The sequence below is a fragment of the Rhodamnia argentea genome, chromosome 3 (assembly GCF_020921035.1).
Source record: "Rhodamnia argentea isolate NSW1041297 chromosome 3, ASM2092103v1, whole genome shotgun sequence".
Lineage (NCBI taxonomy): Eukaryota > Viridiplantae > Streptophyta > Magnoliopsida > Myrtales > Myrtaceae > Rhodamnia > Rhodamnia argentea.
In genome coordinates this window covers 33,909,185-33,922,083 of record NC_063152.1, presented here as the reverse complement: position 1 = coordinate 33,922,083, position 12,899 = coordinate 33,909,185, and the positions used below count along the sequence as shown (strand labels likewise).

Genomic DNA, 12,899 nt, shown 5'->3' with positions numbered 1-12,899 from the left:
AAGCCCATGCAAAAGGACCGGTCAGTTTTTCTTCCTGCATCCACACTGAGGGTTCCAGTAACGTGTCTACAATCAGGGAAGTTGGAAGTTGTCAAAAGGTAGCATCTGGTTACCTTTTCCACTGAAGGCACCCTCAACCAACACCCTCCACACCAGAAGAGAAAAAAAGAAGGAGAAGAAGGAAACCACACTGTATAGTATTTGCCTTAATTGGTCAGATTGCATATATCCTGCATCAGTATTTCTTGCAATCTAAATTCGACTAAAAAAAAATTACCAGATAACAAATCAGTTTTTCTGAAAGGTATTAACGTATGCGAAAAGGAATGTAGGCAGTACTGTAGCATCTAGCTACTCCAAATTCTGAGCGAAACTAATTTTTGATTCTTCTGTAATATTACCATCCAGCTCATAAGTACCTCATTGGTCCAACTTTGGTCAGTATGGAAGTGCCTGAATAAATCAAAACATATTTGGTCCTATTTAAGTTGCATACTTATTGCTTCCTACATTTGTCAAATGGAAACACTCTGGTCAAATATCCACGAAATTCCCATTTCAACTTTCTAGCCTGCTTGCATCTGGCTTTGGGCAATTATTTCCCTGACCATTGCACCATCACAAAGAAGGAAAGCTTTAGTTGTCTGTGTATACGATGTCAAGGCCACATAAATTCTGTCGAGGCACAAACAGCAGTAAGAAAGAAGGTAGACAATATATCCTACCGAGCAACCTTTTACTGGGAAATGGCTATTAACAACAACAGAATCTCCGAATTACATACCTGGAAGCTAACATTGCTAATTTTGGTATTCTATCTATCATTCCAACAGCAATTTCAATATCAAAATGCTAAATCCTCATTTATCATTGTAAAACCTTCTAAACAAAATGAAGGCAAAGAATGTAATCCGGAGATAAAGTGTTTGCACAGTCATCTTCAACTCAATCAACTAAACTGCATTATGAGCCTCGTCCATGGATTGCACCTTGCATAAGCAGGTAATCAACAGGCCAGAAGTCGGTAACTGTTACGCCATGAAAAATCAGAGGCAGTTTGGAAGGTCATTGTGGGATCCGGCTTCTATGCTCAAATTCTTTAACTCGACAAGAGGTCCCTAGACCAGGCGTCCCCATTGACCAGTCACAAATTATCTATGACTGAATTTAAAGCTCCACTCTCACATTGGCCCACAAATAAACTGAGAGTGTCACCCCTAATTTGGTTTGTCTGGCAACATAATCGACGTGGTACCTGTCCAGGAACATTTTGGAATGCAACTTTAGCAGCAAAATACAAACAAAAAACTACCAAGTTTCTACCAGTAATTTAAGAAGGAAAAAGAAAACACACCAGATGCCAATTCTTTTTCAGTGGATAACTTAAGACCTTGATAATCTGCACGTTATGCAGGGGGGGTGACCGCAGAAAGCAAAAGACTCTCCTTTTCAGATCATCTATTCCTCTTTCTTGCATATACGTGCCCACAGTAGCATCCCCTCGTCTTCCTATATCTTTCAAGAAAAACAGAATGGGTTTGTTGCAGAGCGACCTTAATGAATTCCTCGTATCCAAGTCAAATTCACTACTGTGACTGATCCTATTCCAGGCAACATAAGTCTGTTCCGACCGCTCCAATTCACGGGGATACACAATGTTTGGGAACACTTGAACAGCGTAACCCAGCGACACCGAAAATGTGAGACGATGTGCCTGGTCATAACAGATCGATCGCTGCAAAAAGCTCCTAGGTTCTAACTTCATAGCCTTCGTGAATAGCTTCAAGCTCTCCAAAGAGTTCAACCCTGGATAAAATGGATCCACAGCTTCCAAATGGTGAATTGAAACAAAGGGTGCAATTGGATGACATGACAGAAGTCCATGCGCATTACCACGGATATCCCACTGCCAGAACATCAAACATAATTCTATGTCGGCTAGATTTTCAAGTAAATCCAAACTCCATAACATAAAACAACTACATTATCCTCCTTTAAACGAATTGAGTGAAGTAAAAAACCTGGTGGAAGCCGCTTTCTCTCGTCAAGGGAACGCCAATTTCAGAAATGCAAGCGTGAAGCCTATCATCACTCCCATACAGCTTGGGATACCTCTCCAGGCACTCGTCCTGAATTTTGGACAATGCATCGGCCAATGCATAACTAATCGCAATCCCACCACCACCAAACGCCATGTTATGGCTAAAGTAAGTATTCGCCGAGTGACTCTCCGAAGGAGCGCCAATGTAAACCATCTCAGACCAATCATACTTGCTAAGAACGGCCACAAGGTTATCGACATTAAAGATAGTGTCATCGTCTCCTAGGACAAACCACCGCACATCCGGCAAGCCCAAGCGGAAGCTCTCTACGACGACACGAGCGATACGGAGGCCAGAGGGGTGGCCGGTAGGGTTTGTGTAGCGAAAGCGAGAAATATCCTCCGAGACCATGATCGGAGGCAGCGAATCGTCGTCGTGAGACACTTGCTCGTCCAGCCACACGTGGCCGCGCATTTCCTCAGGTCGCCACCAGAGCCTCACATACTCCTTCCGACGCTCCCATAACCGTGACGATCCAGCGATTCCGAAAAGTATGTGGCTCAGCATTAACTGCTCCGCGATCGGCTTCGTTCCCGAGAGGCTGCCGTTGCGGCGCGCCGGAGGCGGGGGCGAAGGGGGCGGCGGAGGCGACGAAGCGGGGTAACGAAGATCGGAGGAGTAATGACTCCGCCACGAGACAGAACGAGGACTGCCTTCAAAATGCGTCAACCGGTGCCAGCAGCGGGCGGTGGTCCCGGAGAAGACGAGCGCGAGCCACGCGGCGGTGGAGATCAGGAGCGCGGCCACCGCGACCACGGCGGTCCCGGTGCCGCCCTGGCGCCACCGGCGGCTCCCGCGGGGCCGGGAGGCCCGGCAGTCCAGGCGGCGGTCCTGAGCGCATGGCGGCAGGGGAGTCTGCACCTTCTTCGTCACCATCGCCGCCAACGCTCATGGCGGAAGGCGAGCGCCGAGGGAGCGGGGGCGACGGTTTCGCCTGGCGAGGGAGGCGCCGCCACCACCGCCACCACCACCGGAGACGGAGAGAGTTTGGAATTCGAGGGTTTGTTCCCCTAATCTTCGTGGCACAGACGAAGGACGATGGATTGAGAAGAAAGAGGGGAAGAGAAGAGAAGGAGGTTTGAGAGGGGAGGGTTAAGCACGATAATCGCGCTCTCTCTTCCGTGCAATCTTTTGGTGTTAATCGCACATTCTGTCCTCCTTTTGAAATGAAATGGGTTTAGCGTTGGTTTAAAAAGCGTCGCTTTCTTTCTTTCGAGACATCTTTTGGGATTCCGAAGCTCGTCGCCGCGAAACGGAATAATGAACGGCGAACGGCCGCGGTGTCCGCCGGCGAGCGACTCTTGCTTGTACACGGTCCTACGTGAGCTCACTCTTTTCTGACCGTCAGATCTTACTGGATCCACGTCCAGCAGCCTGGAGTATTCAATGATTCAGACGGAACGGGTTCACGGGAGTTTAATGGCGCGAATGACAACCTTTCCATTTTTAGGGCTCTATTTTTTTTTATCAGAAATAGATTTTTCTACTTCTATATCCTGGACGAGTTTACACATGTTTGATAACGATATATAATTTGTGTTCTCGAAACACAAATTCGTTCAATAACATCATAAAATTTCTACGGTTGCATGCCGTTGGGCCTCGATCGATGACCGGAGATCGGTGGAAGGCGACCGGCAACTGGCGAATGGCAAACGGGGAGCGGGAGCGGGAGATCGAAGACTTGTGGAGGGCCACTAGCAACCGACGGCACGCGGCAAGAACGAGAGAGGCGGGCGGCAACGGATGGCGACCGACATCCAGTAATAGGAGACCGAGGAACTCAAATTGGCGACAGGCGATTGGCAACCATCGGCAAGGACTTGAGAGAGAGAGAGAGAGCAATGAAAAGAATTTTCATTTTTGTTTATGTTCTAGAAATAGGAAAGTAAAAAATGTATATTTCTTATTTATGTTCTAAAACTATTTCTCGGCTAAGGTTTGTGTCAAAAGTAGAAAGAATGGCATTACCTTGCCAAACGGATTTCTCTTTCAATTTTTTTTTTCGGAATAGAAAAATAGAACTATTGTCATGCATGCCTAAGCGCTTTGCCAAAGTTTATTTATGTTCGGACGTGCTTGCCACAAACTTTTTTTTTTTCTTTTGAATCTGACATGCATGCCCAAATTTTTTTTTTTTTTGGGGTCAGATCATGCCATAGTTTACACGGTCCAGGCGTGGGCGATTTTTGGTCCGATCTCTTTCACCGATTCGAGAAATCCAAAGTCACATGTTTGGACGGGAGCTATGTTGCAAATATCATTTGACAGTAACGAGTTACTCAGACGGCAAGCTCGTCTCATTCGAACTTGATTCCCCGAAGTCGAGTCAAGGCACCTCACGCCTCGTCCAAAAGTACAGACCCTGTGCATCTACGGTAACTGCCCACAAGAATTCGTCAGGTATTCAAACAGGCCCCGATTACCACATCTCTAGCCACCGCATATTAGCCCCGATCACAAACGAACGACGACGTTCCTCGCATCTCAAGATTCTCAACATGTACCAACCACACTTTTAGGATCCGGCCGCCGCAGCCGGGTCGGTAGCTAACCCGAACCGCCTCCCGCTTATGATAAGGCCTATGCTGCTCCCGGGCTTTTGATTTTTTGCTACGGAGAGCCTTCAAGTTTTTTTTTTTTTTCTATCTTGTTGCAAGTGTTGTTTGCATTGCCATGGACCTAAATTCCGAAACGACAGCCCTGTCCGTTTGGGATTCCCATATGAGAATAAATGTTTTGAAAACCGTATCGTAGACTTCATCGGAGAATTGACTGGTAGAACTGGTCCAACCGGGCGTTTCTAAATTGAGGTGAGCTAATTAATGCTCTTTAAAGGCCAACAACATCTAATAGAATGCACGTAAAGTACAGGCATGAGTGTCTCGGAAGAATCTCTCCTCTTCGGATTTGCTCGCTCGCTCCGGCCCCTGGATGCTTACTTCATGTTGTGGAACGCTTCGTAAGTTTTCGAGTCTTCTTTGCTGCTATAGTAGCTGGCTTATCTAGAAGTGATTTTGTGACAAGCTGATATCTCTCTTTCAGCTTTTCTCTTCCCGATCTAGAGCAAGATCTAGATTTTGGTGCTCTTATATCTCGATCTAGCTATAGATCTTGAATTTTCAAGGCGTTATCTATGTTCTTTCAACCTACTGGGGGTTGTTGTGGTTTCTATACGGTGATGGTGCTGGGGACGCCGAAGCTAGGTGCGCACCGTCTTTTGGCAAAGTCGTAGCTACTTGAGAGGGATTTCTTGGATTGTGCTCATTATTGATGATGTGAGATTTGGTAATTGGCCGCCGTTTGTGCTTTTATGCTATGATAGATACGTCATTGACGATTGGGCGAGTCTTTGCGGTTTGCATCAAGTTAATTCACTTTTTAGATTTACTTGTTTTGTGGAATTTGCATCTTTGTTTATCCATCTTTCATGAAACGAAGATTTCTTTCCGACTATAAAAATAGAAAATTTAATAATAATACTTAAATAAATTTAGTCCAGAAAAAACCGCCGACTTTCAATCCAATTCAATTTATGAACCGATTTTCTAAAATTACATCTGAAAACCAAACCAAACTTTAAATCTCAGTTCGGTTCGGCGGTTTGTATTGAATAATGCTCGGTGCTAAATGGTACAACCGGTTTCAGTCGGTTTTATAGGTTCTCGATCGGTTTGTATTAAATAAATTACCACCACCGACGGAGCATTCTGAACCGGGATGGTGAATAGGTCGGTACCCACAACCCGTTTGAACCGGTCGGACCGATTTTCGAAACACTGGCGAGACACAAGCTGGAGTAGACCGTTCAAATTTTAGAAAGCACCCGAAACCGTGATCGATTGCTAATCGAGGAGCGTCCAGGACCACGCGATCACCCGGGCGGACCACAGAGACGACACCCACGTTTTCCAAGTTGATGATGCCGCTCACGTTTTTATCATATTACCTTAAACAGAATAAGTAGCAAGAAGCAACCTTCCTCTGACCGACCACTTCATTAGCGAAATTAATTATCGACTAATCCCTTTTATTAAGGTCCTAACTACTTCCCATATGTTTCTGTTCGTCCGACATTTTGGCTACCTCCCGTGTGATCGTACCCCTCGAATCACTCGTCTAGCATCAACAAAACAGTGTGTCCATATGTGGGTGAGTCCGTGCCAACAAACCAACACTTTTCCGAATTTTTCATGTAGAAGATTCGATTTAGTCTATCGTTGATAGAGGTTAGTGATGGAGATGGTCTGTCTATCCACAATGGCAAATTTCATAAGATCTTCACAATTGTTGCTTTTGCCCCTGGGGAGCTGTGGCATCGAGGATGAAGGGCCGTAATTATAATTACGGCCCAATGTGTGATGTCGTTCGTGAACTTTTAATTTGGGTAACATGATCCTCTAACTTTGACCCAATGTGCTATTTCGTCCTTAAATCATTAATTCGTTCAATATGATTTCTGACCTATTAGTAAATATTTAAAAGTTCGGAGACGACATTGAACGTCGAGCTAGAGTTCAAGGACCATGGTGAATAGATCAAAAGTTAGACGACATCGCACATTGGACAAAAGTTAAGGGACAATGATGTCATTTTCCCTAATTATAGTATAGATAGAAAGCTTCATTCATGTATACGGATAAACTATACAAAATTACACTTTAGTTTAAAGAAAGTTGAGTCAACATGTGCCCTAACAACCCCATGAAGACCCTTTGAATCAAGAAGCTTCAAGGACACCTTCCGACCCTCGTCACGCCTGTCCGGTTCTTGCCCGCGGCGGCTTCCTCCATTCTCGACACCGCACCGAACCGAAGAAGAAGCCAAAAAGAGACAGACAACTAAAAAAATAAGGCTGGTAAAACAATGCGTCCGTGCGCGTGTTGTCGCCCGAGGATTTCAAAGACAGTGCATCCGTCGATGGATCTTCTTTGTCTCTTTAGCTGGTACGCCGCCCTCGTTGTCTTCTGGCCCGATCTTCTCTCTCTCTCCATCGCCTTCTTCGCTTCTTCACTTTGAGCCGCACCAAACCTTCTGCCGTGAGCCCCACCGGTAGCTACGGACCATAAAGTACGACCCATAATTCACCGACTCCTCCCGTTTAAAAAGTGCCCGCGAAGGGACGTTGACTCGATCTGAAAATCGCGGATCTGCTTGCAACTATGGGCATTGTGAAGTTCCTCCGCTCCAAGCTGCTGAACAGGCACCGCCGCTGGGACAGAGCCGCTGGGGACGGCAACGGCGGGGAGAGTTGCTCGGGACGGTGCGGCGATGCTGCGGCGGGGGCGGCCATGAAGAGATTGGGGTGGGGAGAGATCGAGAGGATCACGGGGGGTTTTGCGGAGGTGGTTGGGAAGGGCGGGTTCAGCACTGTGTACTTGGGGCGTCTCCGTGGCTGCGAAGAAGGCTCTGCCGCTGCCGTGGCGGTGGCGGCCGTCAAAGTCCACTGTGGAGGGGTTGAGCGGCTCAGCCTGGCCTTCAAGCAGGAGCTGGACGTGCTGCTTCGGCTCAAGCATCAGAACATCGTCAGGCTCCTTGGCTATTGCGACGATGCAGGTAGGCACGTCGCTCATTCACGTACCTAATTCAGGTTTAATTACGAAAATATGAAAATATTTGTCAAACTTCATTACTACTTTTGAGTTAGTGAAATATGAATAGGAAGAAAATCATTTCCACGAACAAAGTCGAGATTTTGACAATTGTGCATTTCGATTTCAGCTATATTTCACCAGAAGAAGTTAAGAACACCTTTATTGGTAACTAATTTATGCTTTTCATCTTGTCTCATGAAGATCAAGGTGCACTTATATTCGAATATGTCTCCAGCGGAACCCTCCACGAGCACCTCCACGGCCGCGGCGGCGATAAGCGCTCGACCCTCCCGTGGAAGAGTCGCGTGAAGATCGCCTACCAGCTCGCGCGAGCCATCGAATATCTCCACGAGAGATGCACCCTCCACATCATCCACGGCGACATCAAATCCTCCAACATTCTACTGGACGGTGATTCCGACAGCAAGCTCTGCGACTTCGGATCCGCAAAAATGGGCTTCTCATCTTTGATACCGCCGCCATCGTCGTCTCCTTCATCGTCTCCTTATGTTAGGAGAAAGAATCTCATCATGGGTTCTCCGGGCTACACCGATCCGGCATACTTGAGGACCGGGATAGCCTCGAAGAAGAACGACATCTATAGCTTCGGGGTTGTGGTCCTCGAGCTCGTGACAGGTTTGGAGGCGTTCCGCGCAGACAAGGGACAGGTTTTGGCCTCGATGGCAGCTCGTATGGCTAAGGACGTCGGTCATATGGACGTCCACGAGGCTGCGAAGATGGTGGATCCGAGATTGAGAGGCGATTTCGATGTGGAGGAGGCGAGGGCATTGATTGAATTAGCGAGATCGTGTTTCGACTACTCAACCCTAATTAGGCCGACGGCAAGCTGCGTGGTGAAGATGATGAAAGAGAAGGTCTCTTCAATTTCGTTCGCGAACTCGAACTCGAACTCGAACTCGAAGCACAAGCTTTCATTCGATCTATAGCCGAACATGAACTATGTTTGTATGGAGAGCCGTAAGTAAACGTGTGGATTTCTATTTTCAAATGTTTAGTCGATTTTGTCTTGTTGACATTTCGAGAACATCCAAGGTTCGTGCCGTGTGTGTCATGACTTGCGAGACATGTTTGGCAAAGGGTTTGTCACATTTGTAATTGCATAAATGCGATAGATTACCTTTATTTACAATTTATAAGCACTAATCTTCTTTTGAGGTCATTTTTCTTCACGATTTCACTAATATTTCTACGGTACAATAACTTATGCTGCGTTTGATCGTCCGGATTCCAAATAATAGCCCAAAGAATGCTAGTGTCAATCACCATGCCAGTTCCCTTTGAATGTATAATTTAGTTAATTACAATTTTAGCCCTCGAAGATTTAATTTTCGCCTAATATGGCCCTCTAAACTATTTCTTCTTTCAATGTGTTCCTTCACCTTGGAAAATAAAAAATTACAAACGCACCCTCTCTCTCTCTCTCTCTCTAGGTAGTCCTGTCTACTATAATTTCTCAATAATGTTTTAATTATTATATGCTTTTATGATATAATAAGTAATATCAACCACATATGATATGGAGTTTAGAACTTAATTCGGAGTTGTTTTTGATGTATTATTTGGCGATTAACATACAGCTAGAATGTGCTATGATAACCTTATAATTTCTACGCAAGGCCCGAGGCTCTCGAGCGCGGCAGTCCAATCCCGCACTAAAGCCGGCGAGGGCCGGAGCCGAGCTACCTTATCATGAGCTTGGTGGAATGCGGGTGCACCGAGCTTGGTGGGGCTCGAGCCAAAGGGCATGAACACTTTTTGGGTAGATTAGGGCAAGTGCATTTAGCGAGAAAGTCCGGCATGCCTCTATTGGGTCCGAACCTAATCCACTCTGAAGATTTGTATATGAGGATTCTATTGTAATCCACTTTGAAGATTTGCATATGAGAATTCTATTGTAGGTGATGCGAACAAAAGTATAGATCCGACCCGAAAGCTCAAGCCGGGACCAAGCCTGCTCAATATTCACTTCTAGCGGCCACGGACCACTCCGCCCATGTTCATTCGAGGATCACCGTGAGGCGCCAAGACTAAATAGAAGTTTTACCACATAGGGCGATCCGAGCAGTCTATAACTCACTCTTCTTTCCGCATCTTCTAGGGTACGAATCGTGATGTGACATTAGCGTGGTGTGACAAACTTTTAGAAAAGAATTTATCAGCCTCATAAATTGCGTTCTTTTACCTGGGATCATGCCAAATTCTCACTTCCTAATTGATAGATTAGCAATAGGCGGCCATAACATCGGAGGAATTTCAGATATGGGATATTGATGATGTCCCCAGAGCCCAATCACGTTTTAAGCAAGAGGGCATTTCCCTTTCGTCTTTCTTTTCCCTTTTCAAATTGATGAGGCTTTCAAGTACTTGGCAGTCAAGACAAGCATTAGAGCATGTTGTCCCGAGTTTAATTATTCATGCTCAAGTAACCATTACCTAAATGTGGGTGTCACGGGCTTGCTTATACTATCATTCCTTACGCGCGTCGCCCATATCCCTCCTCTGTCTTTGCAATGAATAGACTTGTTAAAATGAGTTCTAAACTCATTTGTGTTTTTTTTTATCATATATGAACCCATTTGTTAACTCATATATAATGAGCTAAGTTGTTATACGAGTTAGTTGTCTTTAATAAATAGATTTAAACATAACATAAATTGTAAATTGATCATAAATAGGTCGTAAATAAGTCACGAATGAGTCTATAGTTTGTACATAACCCTCCTCTCTGATTCTCTCCTGCTCTCACTTGATCTCATGCACAGTCACTCCGCACTCTCTTATCAAATTGGATTAAATATGGAAGTATTTTAAGCATATAGGTCGAGCTGGGTATGAGTTACTAGATTTGAATTGCTATAAATATATCATAAATGGATTAAATGGGTCTATTCGAGTCCGAATCAATTATGACCCGATCGGCCCGGCCCATATTGATAGATCTATCGATGAATGGCAAATAGCTAGATTTGAATGATGGCAAACACGAAGGAAATCCCTCAAAGTATTGCATGTTGCAACCCCACGCGCGAAGGCAATGGTTATGACGTTGACGTGACGAGAGTCATGCAATAGAGACGGAGGTCGACAACCGCAGTATTTGTATGCACAGTGTGCAGGGCGCAACGGAGGCGGCGATGAAGAGAAGGGAAGATTGGAAAAGGAGAAAAGGAAAGAAAAGAAAAGAAAGGGAACGAAACGGAAAGGAGAGAAAACAAATTAATGCCATCCAAACCTCACTTGTGCTCATCATGTGTGGAGCTCCTGACTGGCATAACTTTACGGGGAAAATTTCAAATAAGGGCCGAGCCCGAAGTGTTCTTATTTTTTCAAATAAGGATACGAAGCGGATCTTGTTTCAAATAAAGATGTGAAGTGCACTCACTATTTCAAAGAAAGCCCGATTAAGGATATTTTTGTCTTTATATTTTCTTATTTTTTCCTTTTTTCTCTTCCTCCTCTTCGGTGGCCGTGGGCTGGGTGGCCTTACCGGCCACCACCGAGGGCTCATCTCGCCCTGCCCCGGTGAGGGCCGACCTTGCCTAGGGCGAGCGAGGCCACCCAACCCTCTGGTGGCCGGCCACCGGCGAAAATGAAAAGAAAAAAAAGGAAAAACAAAAGAAAATCAGAAAATATAAAATGCGAAAATACTCTCGGTCAAGCTCTTTTTGATACAAATACGGCGTTTTATACCCTTATTCGAAATAAGATCTACTTCAAGCTCTTATTTGAGAAATTGAGGGCATTTAATTGGAATTTCCCTAGCTTTACTACCCCAAAAATGTAGAGGATCCCCACCCCTATGCATTCCAATAACTTATAAACTTGGCTAGTTCGTCTTTCTTGTGCATGCATTGCGACGTCGTCGGGGTTGATGGATTCCTCCTCGGTTTGTCCCTTTCCCCTTATCTCCATGTATGACAACTTGGGTCATCTATCTCGCACAGGGCTCCGTTCGATGTCTCGGTCAATGTCAACCGTCGATGCGCACCTCATTTTTCATGAATCAATGGTTGAGAATGACTGAGACGTCAAGAGAAGAAACTGACGAGGACGTGTGTTTGTGCCTTTGAGCATGGACGGACGAAGTCATGCGAGTGTCACTGTTGCTTCTTACCATGAACGTGCGAGAGCATGCAATCAATTGTCCTAAGTTTTAGCCAGAGCCCACTTCGAAATATGAAATATATTTCAATGGTGAACAATACACATCAACTCGACTTCTTTAAAAATTAACCAAAAAAAAAAGAGAATAAATGTTAAAAAAAACGAAAAAGAAAATAAAGTAAAAAGAAGGAAAAGAGAAGAGAAAAAAAAAAGAAAAGGAAAAAGAAAATGAATAAAAACAAATTATTATTAAAATTATTTTAGTTAGCGTCGGCCATACTACGCAAGATGACCAAAATTTGTCGAATGGATTCAATTGGCAAGACGTGAAAATGTTTAGGTCTCAATTAGCACGATTAAAAGGTTTGGCGCACAACCGGCAAAAGCGCAATAGGTTGAGGACCTCCTAGACAATTTTCCGGTCCTTCCTTGTTGAGCTTGAGAGATCAGTTTGAATAAGTCACAAAACGTAGCCAATGTGAACGTGTTGGGTAGAACGGATGAAACTAAAGGCAGCGTGCTTCTAAGTATTCCTAATACTTATTTTTGAAGAACATGCTTAACAAGCTAGCACATATATTCCGAGGTAAAAACGCTGGTAAATTTCTATAAGTGTTGATACAGGTGTTACTGCTAAGTGTAGAAAAATTATTGGCAAGAAAACAAACAATGACTTTTTTTTCCCCCAAAATATCTTGTTGATTGTTTTCCAATACTATTATGAAATAATCAATTTTTTCTTTCCTAATGATTTGCAAATTTTCATAGTTTTGTACTAACCTATTAACTTCCATTTGTATAACTTGTTGTCACTTCGAATTTGCAGACTCCCATACGAAATTTCGAACTTAAAATTAGAGCGATTTACCAACTTTCGCGGTTACTGGACTAAGTGCCCTATATGTTCTTTTTCATTGGGCGAACCTAAATCTTTTTAAGGAGCAGCAAATTCATTAATCAATTCGTTAGCGCTCCTAAAATCTCATTTCTGCTCGCTTTTCAACACTTGCCAACTTTCCCAGAAATCTACCGGTGCCCCATATAGAATTGGTTTTCTATATTTATGATCTGGTCTACA

At 44.6% G+C, this 12,899-nt stretch overlaps 2 protein-coding genes across 2 annotated transcripts; one reads left to right on the top strand and one right to left on the bottom strand.

Moving 5' to 3' along the window:
- Positions 1–708: 708 nt before the first annotated feature.
- On the bottom strand, positions 709–3,257 carry LOC115747967. Its single transcript, XM_030684304.2, has 3 exons — positions 2,022–3,257; positions 1,355–1,906; positions 709–1,255 (listed from the first exon to the last, which is right to left on the bottom strand). The coding sequence occupies exons 1-3, from the start codon at positions 2,976–2,978 to the stop codon at positions 1,145–1,147; spliced, it is 1,620 nt and encodes a 539-aa protein (XP_030540164.2). The 5' UTR covers positions 2,979–3,257; the 3' UTR covers positions 709–1,144.
- A 3,874-nt stretch (positions 3,258–7,131) lies between these two features.
- On the top strand, positions 7,132–8,828 carry LOC115748000 (probable receptor-like protein kinase At4g10390). Its single transcript, XM_030684349.2, has 2 exons — positions 7,132–7,658; positions 7,898–8,828. The coding sequence occupies exons 1-2, from the start codon at positions 7,265–7,267 to the stop codon at positions 8,641–8,643; spliced, it is 1,140 nt and encodes a 379-aa protein (XP_030540209.2). The 5' UTR covers positions 7,132–7,264; the 3' UTR covers positions 8,644–8,828.
- The last annotated feature ends 4,071 nt before the right edge of the window (positions 8,829–12,899 follow it).

Bases quoted from the DNA above. Each gene is read 5' to 3' on its own strand.
- LOC115747967 (XM_030684304.2), bottom strand. From the start codon at position 2,978: ATGGTGACGAAGAAGGTGCAGACTCCCCTGCCGCCATGCGCTCAGGAC. The intron at 1,907-2,021 runs GTTTTTTACTTC...ATGTTCTGGCAG, and splicing joins GAGAAAGCGGCTTCCACCAG to TGGGATATCCGTGGTAATGC. The intron at 1,256-1,354 runs GTGTGTTTTCTT...GTTCCTGGACAG, and splicing joins TGAAAAAGAATTGGCATCTG to GTACCACGTCGATTATGTTG.
- LOC115748000 (XM_030684349.2), top strand. From the start codon at position 7,265: ATGGGCATTGTGAAGTTCCTCCGCTCCAAGCTGCTGAACAGGCACCGC. The intron at 7,659-7,897 runs GTAGGCACGTCG...TGTCTCATGAAG, and splicing joins TGGCTATTGCGACGATGCAG to ATCAAGGTGCACTTATATTC.